The sequence below is a fragment of the Somniosus microcephalus genome, chromosome 9, assembly GCF_052327205.1.
Source record: "Somniosus microcephalus isolate GS21.2 chromosome 9, FLI_Smic_1.0, whole genome shotgun sequence".
NCBI lineage: Eukaryota > Metazoa > Chordata > Chondrichthyes > Squaliformes > Somniosidae > Somniosus > Somniosus microcephalus.
Window position 1 is genome coordinate 28,860,873 of NC_140995.1, and position 14,823 is coordinate 28,875,695.

Genomic DNA, 14,823 nt, shown 5'->3' on the forward strand with positions numbered 1-14,823 from the left:
ATAGCACAGGCCACACTTCTGGAGCAGCAGGTGACTTTCTAACTGCTGTTTACCTGCTGAAAACAGGCCCGGAGTTAAAACTTGGAGGCCCTAGATTTTGCTTCTGACTTTTTAGTTGCCAGGACTAAGCAAAGGTAACTTCAGAGCAAGTAACCCCCCACAGTTTATAAAAACCCTACTTTAGCCATTTCGTGCAATATTCAAGAGACTGTTTCATCTAATCAGGAGCCCTTTTATCCAATATTTTAATGCTGTTTATTTTTTTTTAATGTGGATGTATAATTAAAACATAAACCACATTGTAAAATATTTGTGATTCTTTTGAATGTGCCTTCCATAAGCTACTTTGACTACTTTAAAAATAAAGCGGGAAGTTTGTCAGGTTCACACTAAAGTCAAGATGCATCTTTTATTGCAGCAACCAGTTGTGGTATTCCCCAAACCCCTGGAAATGGCTCGGTCTTTGGCAGAGATTACAGCGTGGGCAGCAAAGTCAAATACCGGTGTAATGAGGGCTTCACACTGGAATCTGCTCAACAAGCAACAGCTGTCTGCAGAGAAGATGGAATGTGGAGTAATAATTGGAAGACTCCGCAATGTAAATGTGAGTTTTTATATTCGCTGAACTAGGATTGCTCTGAATCATCTAAAAGAATAATTTATGGTCTAAATTCTTTGTGATTGGATGCATATTTCCAGGGAAATCAATGCAACACTTTGGCCGTGATTTCCCAAACCTCGGTGGGTCCGTGGCAGGTGACATCGGTGGCGGGCCTGACCCTGCTGCTGGTTCCAGCCCGCTGTCCAAAATGATTTTATGTTGATTGGGCTTGTTAAGCCCACCCAACGCGTTTGCTGGTCAATTGAAGGAAGCGAGTCTGATGACCTCATTTGATGACGCGTCATCAGCCGGTTTCCTTAAAGGGACCATGCGCAAATTTAGTTTGACAGTTGTGCTGTCAGTGTTCTACAGCATTCAGGTGCTGCAAACACTGACAATCACTGCACAAAGGTGCACGGCTGCACCCAGGCTCTCGCATTACTCCCTCCATATGCTTACGGAGGGAGTCACAGCACGCAGGGAGGTTCTCTTCCCTTCCAATGGGCGGGAGAGACCTCCCAAAGAGACCAACGCAGCCTGGTTTCACATTGCACGAGCGGGGGCACAAGCAGGAATGTCATCAGGAGGATCAGGCTGCAGTGGCGCAAACCTTTCAATGATCTCAGTAGATCACAAAATGTTACTGCAAAGCCACACTCAAACTCACCCTGCTGTGCCACTCATCACATCCCCATCACTCAGCCTTCCCTACCTGCACATCCTTACTCACACCAACTTACCTTGCACCTCCACCCATTCTTCTCGATCTACATTATCACGTCCCCATCTCACTAGCCACCCCTCACACTTACCCTCTTCCTAGTCCAATCATACCAACTAACAACACACAAGGGTAGGCACTTGCGTGTTTTATCCAATGTTCATGTAAAGTTTCTGTTAATGTGCTGTCAAACATTGAAACCTTTATTTCCAACACTTTGCGTTCTTGGACAGATTTTTGTGAACATTTGGAAGTGGTTTGTGAGTTGCAGTGAATGGTGAGGCATAACGGGAGCCCCGCAATGGCGATGAGTGTGAAAGGAATGGCTTGGGCATTGTAGGGATGCTTTATGGTGTTGGTGTGGGGTGGTGCCAACCTGGCGCATCATGTGGTAGCCAGGGTGTACAGCGTCAAGTGAAGTAAATCTGGCCATGGTGTGGTCAGCCCTGGCATCCCGAGCAGCAGTGTGGTCAGGTGCTGATGCCCTTTGTCCTGTGCAGCATCAGGTGATTGCGGAGAAGGTTGGTGTTGTTGTTGGTGCTGCTATGTGCCTGGTGCTGTTGGTGTTGGGGCTGATCGTGATGGGATTCTGAGGACCAAGGTGAGATAGTTTCAAGGGCATCGATGCTGATGTAATAGATGGCAGGTGAAATTACATAAGAACATAAGACGTAGGAGCAGGAGTAGGTCATTTGGCCCCTCGAGCCTGCTCCGCCATTCAATAAGATCATGGCTGATATGATCTTCGCCTCAACTCCACTTCCCTGCCTGCTCCCCATAACCCTTGATTCCCTTATCGTTCAAAAATCTGTCTATCTCCACCTTAAATATATTCAATGACCCAGCCTCCACAGCTCTCTGAGGAAGAGAATTCCAAAGATTCACGACCCGCTGAGGGAAGAAATTCCTCCTCATTTCCGTTTTAGAAGGGTGCCCCCTTAATCTGAAATTATGCCCCCTAGTTCTAGATTCCCCCACTGTCAAGCCCCTTCAGAATCTTATATGTTTCAATAAGATCCCCTCTCATTCTTCTGAACTCCAATGAGTATAGGCCCAACCTTTCTTCATAAATTTACCCCTTCAGCTCCGGAATCAACTTCGTGAACCTTCTCTGAACTGCTTCCAATGCAAATATATCCTTCCTTAAATAAGGAGACCAAAACTGTATGCAGTACTCCAGGTGTGGTCTCACCAACGCCCTGTACAGTTGCAACAGGACTTCCCTACTTTTATACACCATTCCCTTAGCAATAAAGGCCATGAATAGAACTCCATTTGCCTTCCTAATTACTTGCTGTACCTGCATGCTAACTTTTTGTGATTCATGTGCAAGGACCCCCAGATCCCTCTGTACCTCAGCATTTTGTAATCACGCCCCATTTAAATAATAATTTGCTTTTTTATTTTTCCTACCAAAGTGGATAACCTCGCATTTTCCCACATTTAACTCCATCTGCCAGATTTTTGCCCACTCACTCAGCCTATCAATATTGCTTTGGAGATTCTTTGCGTGCTCCACACAATTTGCTTCCCCACCTATCTTGGCGCCATCAGCAAATTTGGCTACATTACACTCAGTCCCTTCATCCAAGTCATTAATATAGATTGTAAATAGTTGAGGCCACAGCACTGATTCCTGCAGCACCCCACTAGTTACACTTTGCCAACCTCAAAATGACCCATTTATCCCGACTCTCTGTTTTCTGTTAGTTAGCCAATCCTCTATCCATGCTAATATATTACCCCCAACCCCGTGAGCTCTTATCTTGTGTCGTAACCTTTTATCACAGTGTGGTATGGCTGCTGTAGCTACTATGACCAGAAAGCCCTGCAGCGGGTAGTCAAAACTGCCCAACGCATTACCGGCACCCGGCTACCGACCATAGAGCACATATACCAGAAACGCTGTTTACGGAGGTCACGGACCATCATCAAAGACCCTACCCACCCCAGCCACAGTCTGTTCGCCCTCCTGCCATCTGGGAGACGCTACAGATGCATTCGCACCCGAACGACCAGATTTAGGAACAGCTTCTTTCCCAGGGCTGTCATCCTACTGAACTCCACAAATAAACTCTAAAGCCTGCACATCTGCCAATGCACTTTATTATGGTTATGTTTATGTTAATGTATTACAAGCCAAATGAATGTTGAATGTTTAAATGTCTTAATCTAAATGTACACTCTCGGGAGCCGCAAGCCTACATTTCATTGTACTGCACTTGTGCACTAACAATGACAATAAAGTTGATTATTATTATTATTATTATTATTATTATATGGCACCTTATCGAATGCCTTCTGGAAATCCAAATACACGATATCTACTGGTTCCCCTTTATCCACTCTGCTCATTACATCCTCAAAGAACTCCAGCAAATTTGTCAAACATGATTTCTCTTTCATAAAACCATGCTAACTCTGCTTGACTATATTGGCCCAGAAATTCGGGTCTCCACGGGTGAGTACGCACGGGGTACTCAACCGTAAGCCCAATGGAAGTGCTGGTTTCCAGCATGCACTGCGCATGCGCGGGAAACCGGCACTTCCGTTCCCCTGAACGAAGGGATTCAGAGTTCGAATGCGTGCGCAGGAGAGGCTGTGCGTGTGCATCGAACTTCGTTTTTTTTTGCAAGTTTTCCCGGGAGGGTAAGCCTGCAGAAGTTAGACATGTAAAAAGCAGGCGTAAGGCCTGCTTTTTACAAGGTAAGTGGTGAATTAATTAAAATTAAAACAATTTTTCCACAGGTTTATTATTTTTAAATACTTTAAAGCAAGGTAAGTTTATTTTTAGCCCCGTTAGAAAATTAAAAAAAAAATTCAAAAATTTAAATTATTGTTTAAAATAGTTATTTCATGTAATTTATAGTTTATTTAAAAAATGTGACTTTTTTCAAAATTTATTTGAAGATTTAGTGCTGTTTTGGGGCCGTAGTATTTATAAGTTTTGATAGCTCTTCCTGTCAATCTTATGAATGAAGCATTCCCTGCTCCGATTGGCTCCCCATGGCTCACGTGATCCCAGGGGACGCATCGAACTAACTGCACCCCTGGGATACGCAAGCACTGCGCGCCGGCTGCTGGACCAGGCCCCGGATCAGAATTCCATGGGGGCTCACAGCTCAATGGCCGGCGTGCAAGGTAAGTGCAGGTCGGGGGCTTACACCCGCGGGAAGCCCCCGACCCGAATTTCTGGGCCATTATGATTTTCTAAATGCCCTGCTAACACTTCCTTAATGATGGACTCCAGCATTTTCCCAATGACAGATGTAAGGCTAACTAGTCGATAGTTGCCTGCTTTCCGTCTCCCTCTTTTCTTAAATAGGGGCATTACATTTGTGGTTTTCCAGTCGGCTGGGACCTCTCCAGAATCCAGGGCGTTTTGGTAGATTACAACCAATGCATCCACTATCTCTGCAGCCACCGTTTTTAAGACGCCATCGGGTCCAGGGGACTTGTTCACCTTTAGTCCCATTAGTTTGCCTAGTACTTTCTCTTTAGTGATTGTTTTAAGTTCCCCCCCCACCCCAGTAACCCCTTGATTATCAATTATTGGGATGCTTTTAGTGTCTTCTACCGTGAAGACCGATACAAAATATTTGTTCAAGGTCTCCACCATTTCCCTGTTTCCCATTATTAATTCCCCAGACTCATCCTCTAGGGGACCAATGTTTACTTTAGCTATTCTCTTCCTTTTTATACACCTATAGATAGAAGCTCTTACTGTCTGCTTTTATATTTCTTGCTAGCTTACTCTCGTAAGCTATCTTCTCTCTCTTTATCATTTTTTTAGTCGTCCTTTGCTGCTTTTTAAAAATTTCCCAATCCTCTGGCCTTTCATTAATCTTCGCAACATTGTATGCTTTTGTTGTCAATTTGATACTTGAGATGACAGAAGTGACCTGTCAATGGTGAGAGAAGTTGTTCCAATGAGGTGACAGTGGATAGAGAGTTTGCTCCAAACACTTACAACCTACATAAAGCTCAATCTGTCTTCCAAATGCAGTAAGCAACAGCTTCTGAGCTTGGAAAGTGAACAGCTGTGAGATGGGAGCTTTTATAGCACATTTGCAGCTGTCAAGTAATGAGATGATTCCATGGTCATACAACTCCCGACCTGCTTACCTGACGTGATCCCCGAGCAGCGTGGACCCCGTGGGCGACCTCGTAAAATGTAAAAGTGAGCACAAAATACTTTTTAATGGGCTGTTAATAATGTTATAATGACCTGAATTGCCTCTGTGTCGGGTCTGTTCAGCCCTGATAGACCCGACATCTGGGAAGGCCGCATGGTGGTGAGTTCACAGCGGGGTCCCGTCCCACTGTCAAAAGAAAAGTTCCCACCCGACCCATCGCCAAACGCGCATGCTGACCCCCCCGAAAAATTCCCCCTTTTGTGTTTCTTTTTCTCTAGTGTGGCTTTGAAACGCTCACTGAAAAACAGGTGCCTCACCCAGCTTTGTATTTTGACCAAGATTCCTTTAATTTGCAGCTCTCTAAGAGATGAGATACATTTATCTGAAGAGTTTGTGCCTATTCAACCCATTGTCTGAAAATGTGGGTCTCCTTAAATGTAGATAGCCTTTCAAACCCTTATATTTAAATATCCCTTGCTGGATAGTTCAGATGCAATATTTAAAGCTGGGATAGTTACCCAAATAGGAACAGGCTTTGCTGAGATGTAAGCAGATATATTGGAAAGGGTTCAGAGAAAAGTGACCACGATTTTTCAGGCCCACGGTGAAAAAGTTATGGTGAAATGCTCAAACGGCTAAACTTATTTTCTTTAGAAAATGACTAAGGTTGCAGATCTTGAAAATAACGAAAAGTGCAGATAAGGTTGTATTAAGAATGCTGTTTAACTTGCACAAAGAGCATAGGAGTGAAAGACATAGTACAAAACTCAAACATCAAGCAAGGTTTGAAAGAAATGTTTTTTTCCTTCAGGCTGGTGGACGTGTGAGATAGATTTCCAGAGAAGGAGGTTGGTTCAGTTCAATTAAGAATATAGATTCAGTGTTTTATATTACTAGAACGGTTTGAGTTTTTTTCACGATGGTATGGGAAGGAACTTGACCTTTAAAATTTAAACAACACTGAGTCATAGCAAGTGGACTCTACTGATTGGCAAAACCCTTTGATATCCTAGTCTGTCTTGTGGTATTTGCCTACAGCACTTTTTTGTGAAAACAAGGAGTTAGATAAGCTTTGTAACTTAATCTGTAGGGATACCCAATATTTCTTCAATCGTATTGGAGAGAAAAAGTACATAAGAATGTGAAAACCTAAAGGGGGAATGCAAATGTTGAAGACACAAATTTGGTGGTGCATTTCTACAGGGGTCACAGTGACATGCTTCCCCAGAAAACATTTTACATGATGCCTTCTGGTTAATTTGAAGCACTTTTATATTGCACAATCATAATTTTTTAATCAATGACATTTTGGCTTTCAACAGACCAACGAGAGCATCATTTCCCCAAAAGTTACTTCAGCAGTCACTCTCCAACATCCAACTCCCTCCCTTGCCCCATTTCGGAGATATTGTATACTATGCATCTCTCACTTTATTACAGAGACATGCTCATTCCACCAATCCCCCAAGCTCATATTGGCAACTCTTCCCTTTTTAATTCAGCCTGGTGTGCTTTCATTCTTCCCTCAATTCAAATTAACACACTTCTTGGGTAGTAATCTCGGGACTACTACATGAGCCACGTGCTAATTGGCGTAGGGATAGACAGATCAGGAAGGTGAATGCATGGCTGAAAAATTGGTAGGTAAGAAGCCGCACAACAGAGGAATCACTGCTGGATCTAGTAATGGGAAACGAAGCAGAGCAGATCAGAAAAGTAAGCATGCAGAACATCTAGGCAATAGCGATCACAATATAATAAGGTTTAAAATAATGATTGAGAAAGACGTAAGTAAGATAAATACCAAAATAATGGATTGGAAAAAAGCTAATTTTGAGGGGATGAGAATGGAACTAGGGAAGGTAAACTGAAAAAAATGACAGACAAAGCGATAGAACAGCAGTGGGAAATATTTAAAATGGTGATCAATAAATTCAGGGCAAATATATCCCTCTAAAAAACAAGAACAAACCCACCAGAAATGAAACATCATGGATGAATAAAGAGATAGGCATACACTAAGTACATTGACACTAAAGGAAAGGATGACAAAAGGGAATACGAATAGGTTAGGAAAGAAGTCAAAAAAAGAATTAGGAAAGCACAGAGGAACTACAAAATTCAATTATCAAGGAATATAAAAAGAAATAGTAAACTATTCTACAGACACATAATTAACAAATGAAAAATCAGGATAGGGATAGGGCCACTAAGGGAAGCATAAGATAAACACACAGGTAATGACCCCGAAATGGCAGAAATATTGAATAGTTACTTTGCCTCAGTATTAACCATGAAGAGTAACAGGGTGACATGACATGAGAAGAAGGGATCAAAATGATTTAAGATAGAAAGGAGGAGATAATTGATAAATTAATCAAATTTAGAGAGGATAAAATTCCTGGTCCAGATGGATTGCATCAGTCTGGATTAAAAGAAGTTAAGGAAGCGATAGCAGAGGCACTATTACATATATATATAACAATTCATTAGAAAGGCAAATAGTGCTAGAGGACTAGCGGACAGCTAATGTGATTCCTATATTTGAAAAGGGCTATAGAACAAGTCCAGGGAAAGATAGACGGGTTAAATTTATGTCGATGGTAGGTAAGATGATGGAATTTTTACTCAAAGATGTATTAGAAAAACATCTAGATAACAAAAATATAATGGAACAGTCAGCACAGATTTCACAAGGGAAGACCCTGCTTTACCAACCTAACTGAATTATTTAAAGAAGTAACAGAAAGAGTAGACAAGGGTAATGTAGTAGATGTAATATATTTGGATTTTCAAAAGACCTTTGATAAGGTGGACTCGTGACTAGGATCAGAGCATGTGGTGTCGGGTCAAGTAGCAGAATGAATAGCAAACTGGCTACAAAACAAAAAACAGAGAGTAGGGGTTAAAGGTAGTTACACTAGCAAAACATGGGAAGTGGTGTTCCACAGGGATCAGTGCTGGGACCACTGTTGTTCACCATTTACATAAACAAATTGGACTCAGGAATTGGAAGTACAATTTCAAAATTTCCGGATGATTCCAAATTGAGGGGTACAGTTAATACTAAGAAAGACTGCGACAAATACAAGAAGACATTAATAAATTTGCAGAATGGCCATGTAATTGGCAAATGAATTTCAATATTGATAAGTGTGAGGTGGTGCATTTTGGTAGGAGGCCACATACTCCTTAAAAAATAAGTGCCTAAATGGGGTAGAAGATAAGAAATGGGGTACAAATTCACAGATCACTAAAAGTAGTGACACAGGTTAATAAGATCATAAAAAATGTAAACAAAGCACTGTGTTTAATTTCTAGAAGGATAGAATTGAAAAACAGAGAGGTTATGTTAGAGTACTGTGTATAGTTCTGGTCTCCATATTATAAAAAAAGATATAAAGGCACTGGAGGTGCAAAAAAGATTTACAAAGATGATACCATAACTGAGAGGTTATACCTTTCACAAAAGACTGAACAGGCTGGGGCCCGTTTCTCTAGAAAAGAGAAGGCTGAGTGGCAACCTGATGGAGTTCTTTAAGATTATGAAATGGTTTGATAGGGTAGACATAGAAAAGATGTTCCCACTTGTGGGGAGACCAAAACTAGGAGCCATAAATATAAGATAGTCACTAATAAATCCAACAGGGAATTCAGGAGAAACTTCTTTATGCAGAGTGGTTAGAATGTAGCACTTGCTACTACAAGAAGTAGTTGAAGCGAATAGCATAGGTGCATTAAAGGGAATCTAGATAAATATATGAGGGAGAAAGGAATAGCAGGTTATGCTGGTAGGGTTAGATGAAGTAGGATAGGAGGAGGCTCATGTGGAGCATAAACACCAGCATGGACCAGTTGGGCCAAATGGCCTGTTTCTATGCTGTACATTCTATGTCATTCTTTTCCCCTCTCCCCCAGTTCAAGCTGGCACTCTTTTCCTCCTCCAATTCCTCCAATTTATGTAGCACACGTTCCATTCTGCCTCAATTCATACTTGCACTCTTTTACCCCTTCCCCAAGCAGTTATTGCTGGCACTCTCCTACTCCTAACTTCTGCCTTTTTCTCTCCCCTTCAATTCCCTCCTTCCCTCTCCCCTGAACACCACACCTATTTTTAGCTATGATGAAAGACTGGATAGGCTAGGGTTGTTTTCTTTGGAACAGAGGAGGCTGAGAGGAGACTTGATTGAGGTGTATAAAATTATGAGGGGCCTAGATAGATCTATTTCCCCTAGCAGAGAGGTCCATAACCAGGGGCAATAGATTTAAAGTAATTGGTAGAAGGATTAGAGGGGAGTTGAGGAGAACTTTTTTCACCCAGAGGGTGGTGGGGGTCTGGAACTCACTGCCTGAAAGGGTGGTAGAGGCAGAAACCCTCATCACATTTAAAAAGTACTTGGATATGCACTTGAAGTGCCGTAACCTACAAGAGCACAGACCAAGAGCTGGAAAGTGGGATTAGGCTGGATAGTTCTTTTTCGGCCAGCACAGATACGATGGGCTGAATGGCCTCCTTCTGTGCTGTAAATTTCTATGATTCTATGATACTTGGGTGCTGCTGGTAATGGGAAAGATTTCAGCTGCTACACACTGTAGGCGGGAACTCCTGGCCTCGTGAAAATTCCCGCCTACAGCATGCGGCATGTGCAATTCCTTCCAATAGCGGCAGCATTTATGAAGGAATATCATTGAGGGGAGCTGAGTTTGATATGATTTCTGTCAGTGTAAAGAACTAATCGGTAGCATGTATGTGCCTGAATACTGTACTCTTCAATAACTGTCCTTGATTTGGATTCCCTACTCCTAGAGGTCAATATATCAATGTACATAAAGCTGCTTACATTTCTGGAACTCCATGTTGTGCCTGAACAATCAGCTGAGAGGCACGAAGAGCTAGCAAGGCAGGTCCCCACGGAGAGGTAAAGTAAATCTGAGATGAGATAGTTTGTCTTCTGCTCAGTCATCTTCAAATGGTTCATTATAGATCAGCACCATGGACAGGCTGGGACCCAAGTTTTCTTCTTTTACCCCCCCCCCCCGCCCAAAAAGCAGAATGTTTGTTTTTTTCTCCATAATTAAGAATCTGCCACAGAAATCACTTGCTCAAGAATCAAATTCTCTCTATTTTGTTCATGAGTCATTAGTCATGGTGAAAAACATTCCTCCATTTTTCATTAAAGTGGAAATTTGGGCCCAAGGGGCAGTTCGCTTTCTTCCCTCTCAGCCAGGAAATTGCTACATAGTTTGTGACCCAAATAGAGTAAGAGGAAAATCCAGCTTTAAAGACAAGTTAACCTTTCAGCACGATGCTTCCCTGCACTGCAGTGAATAGCACGGCTTTTACATTTTAAGTCTACCTGCCAAGGACAAGATAGGGCATCGAACTAAGTAAATAAAATGAGTACATTACAAATTTAAATTAATACAGGCTGTTGAAAAGTGATAATTGAATGGCCTAAGCATTTGTAACCTCATATGATCTTTGAAAGGAGCTCATGATTTTGAATTGTTAATCTGGGCATTAATGTGTTTTAAATTCACAAGCTAAATGTGATTATATCATTTACTTTAGCTAAGTGTGTTCTAAAATGATAATGACGTTTTCAAGTTGTTTGACAATTTTATTTAACTGGAAAGTGAAGAGTTGAAAGGCTATAGGAAGTAAATCTCGAGGCAGTAATAGGTACATACTGCTTTTGGACAAACTAGAGGTGCAAAGGCAGTCAGGGTCAGGCATTCAAGAGCAAGATGGAACCTACATCAAATCTAGAGTTTAATATGAAAGAAATGAAAGGAAAAACATTTAGAAAGTAAGCTTTCCTATTCAGGTCTGCCGTGGAAAAATACTTAATTAGTTCATATTAACTGCCCATTCATTCACTTTATTGCCGCAATTTCGCCTTCCGAGGTGGGCTCAGTGCAGCCGAGGTAGGTGGCAGGTTGTGACCCCGCTCTCGGCTCCATCCCACTCTGTGAGAAGAATTTTACGTTGATTGGGCTTGTTAAGCCCGCCCTGCAAGGTTCCCGGCCAATTAAAAGGAAGTGGGTCTGATGACATCATTTCATGACGCGTCATCAGCCGGTTTCCTTAAAGGGACCATGTCCACATTCATTTTGACAGTTGTGCTGTCAATGTTCTACAGCATTGAGGTGCTGCAAACACTGACAAGCACTGCACAAAGGTGCATGGCTGCACCCAGGCTCTCCCATGACTCTCTCCATATGAGGGAGTAACAGCATGCAGGGAGGTTCTCTTCCCTTCCAGTGGGCAGAAGCGACCTCCTCCCCAGGACACCATACAGCCTGGTTGCACATTGCACAGGAGGGCAGAAGCAGGGATGTCATTAGGAGGACCAGGCTGCAGTGGCGCAAACCTTTCAATGTTCTCAGTAGATCACAAAACGTTACTGCAAAGCCACACTCAACCTCATCCTGCTGTGCCACTCATCACATCCCCATCACTCTGCCTTCCCTACCCTACTCCTGCACATCCTTACTCACACCAACTTACCTTGCACCTCCATCCATCCCTCTCTCTCTATCTACATCATTGCATCCCCATCTCACGAGCCACCCCACACATTCACCCTCATCCTAGTCCAATCATACCAACTAACAACACAAGGGTAGGCACTTGGGTGTTTTCACCAATATTCATGTAAAGTTTCAGTTAATGTTTTGCCAAACATTGAAATCTTTATTTTCCACACTTTGCCTTCTTAGACAGATTTTTGTGCACCTTTGGAAGTGGCTTAGTGAGTTGCAGTGCATGGTGAGACATAACAGTACCCCCCGCAATGGTGATGAATGTGAAAGGAATGGCTTGGGCAATGTAGGGATGCTTTATAATGTTGGTGTGGGTGGTGCCAACCTGGCGCATCATGTGCCAGCCAGGGTGTACAGGGTCAAGTGAAGTAAATCTGGCCATAGTGAGGCCATCCCTGGCCTCCCGGGCAGCAGTGTGCTCGTGTGCTGATGCCCTGTGTCCTGTGCTGCATCAGGTGATTGCGGAGAAGGTTGGTGTTGTTGTTAGTGCTGCTGGTGTGCCTGGTGATGCTGGTGTGCCTGGTGATGTTGCTGTTGGGGCTGATCGTGGTGGGATTCTGAGGACCAAGGTGAGATTTTTTCAAAGGCATCAATGCTGCTGGAATAGATGGCAGCTGAAGTTGAGATGACAGAACTGATCTGTCAGTGGTGAGAGAGGTTGCTCCAAGGAGGAGACAGTGGATAGAGAGTTTACTCCAAAAACTCCCAAACTGTATAAAGTAGAAAAGTGTCTTCCAAATCCTGAAGGCTCCAGCTTCTCAGATTGGAAAGTGAACAGCTGTGAAATGGTAGCTTTTATACCACTCTTGCAGCTGTCAACTATTCAGAGGAATGTAGAGTCATTGACAGCCCGACCTACTTACCTGACGTGATCCCCGAGCACCGGGAACCTTGTGAAAAAGCTGGTAAAATGGTAAGTACATGGTAAAATGGTGTTTAAGTACCTTTTAACAAGCTCTTAAGTATCTGAATTGGCTCACCCGCTGCTTAGTGTCGGGTCTGTAAAACGCAGCCAGACCCGACATTTGGGAAAGTTACATGGAGGCGGGTTGACAGCAGGATCCCGACCCGCTGTCAATCTTTTCGATTTTAACAGCGGATCCACCTCCGAACCCACCCTCTGAGCGCTGGCAAATTTCCGGCCTATGTGTCTCCTATTTCTCATCAAAGTAGAGAGCAAATAGCATAGAGTTCTCCTTCTCTGCAGCACTTATTCTGTTGCTTGTACTGGTTATTCAGTAGACATACTTGGGAAAAAGTCTGTATGGGTCATATTAGAGGAAATATAGGTTAAGCAGAATAAGCAAACAATATGCCGATCAGGAAACAAGATCTTGGGTTTATCTTGGGCAGATATATAAAGGTAAATAAGGTACTAGGTTGTATTAGCAGGGAGACAGAGTATAAATTCAAAGAGGTTATATCAATGTATAAGCAGGCGATCATGCACAGTTCTGGTTACGTAATTATGGGAACAAAGGAAATAACTGCCCTTGTAAGGGCACAGGGCTTAGCAATGAAAATGATTCTGTGTACCAAGAAGTTAAATTATGAGGAAAGGTTAAGCTTGTTCTCTCTGGGGAGAAAAAAGTGGGAGGGGACTTTGAAGTGATTTAATTAAAATTTTGAAGCACATGAAGTGGATTGACAAAGTCATTGAGGCAGATTGTTCAGTGTGGTCAATGATTCAAATACTAGAGTACATAAGTTAATAATGAGGAACGTTAGGAGTAAGAAAGTAAGTCAGGCCGAACTGTTTTTCACAATTAATAACAGAGTTACGGAATAAGTTCTAAGGAAGGCCACTGAAACAAGCAGTAAAAATGGGATCAAGAAGAAACCTAGATGTGCGTAGAAGAGTGCAGGAATTGAGATCAATCCAAATGGCCTGCTGGACCTAATGGCTTTTTCCTTTTTAAAAAAAACATATGTTGTGGCTTTCATTGCATCATTGATGAAACATAATGCAACACATCATAACGTTTACTGAACAAATAGTGTCAGTGTCCAGAACTGTGAGGCATGCATGCACAATGGCATATTCTATAGCCTGATGGTCAACTAAATCAGTTAATGACCAAAATTCTTTGCAATTTTATTTAACAAACAAAGGAAAAAACATATACTTGATTATTTTGCCTTTAACAGGTAAATGTTGGAGCTCCCCTTGATTTTTTTTGCAGTAATTCTTTGGCCTGAGATGTACCAGAACATTTCCTGAAAGCATGCCTGTGTTGTTACAACACCAGACAATCTACACTAACAAAACTAATGGCTTTGAAATCTTCGCAGTCACTGTTTTCTAGTAGATGTTAAATTATAGCCTCTGGTTGCTATTCAAGATTAATTCTATTTTTCAGTTCTATTTTTGGGTAATAAGCTTTGTAGGGGAATGAATCATTTGGATTAAATGGCATTTAAATCATACTTTTATACTTCAGATTAGATTAAGTTGTAGAAAATGCAGTTACACAATGAGGATACACAAGAGCTGCCTAATAGAAATGAATTACTGCAGGAGTTTTTCTGCTATACATTGCTGCATTTGCATTTGCTTCCAATCATCTTTGACATGATTTATTACTTTTAAGTGACAACTATCTTATCCATAATTCAGCAGGCAAGAGCTAACGGATTTCTTCATTAAAGTACTAACTTTTCTGACCTCAGTGCATTCAGTGGAACAGTCTTTTAAAATTTGTTCCTTAGCTGGAGGGGATGTTGTCAAATATGCTCACTGTAAAATTAAATGATACTTTACAATCCTTTAGTTTGATGAGCTTGGGTTGGCTCAGTCTGTTTGCTCATCCGTAAACATG

At 42.1% G+C, this 14,823-nt stretch overlaps 1 protein-coding gene across 1 annotated transcript in view; it reads left to right on the top strand.

Annotated features, from left to right (window-relative positions):
- The window catches only part of csmd1b (CUB and Sushi multiple domains 1b), a 1,295,488-nt gene that overhangs the window by 1,080,931 nt on the left and 199,734 nt on the right, over nucleotides 1-14,823 (top strand). Inside the window, exon 45 of the mRNA XM_085996460.1 lies at nucleotides 419-604. Within this exon, the coding sequence (XP_085852586.1) occupies nucleotides 419-604 (186 nt within the window). The remainder of the gene's footprint in view (nucleotides 1-418; nucleotides 605-14,823) is intronic.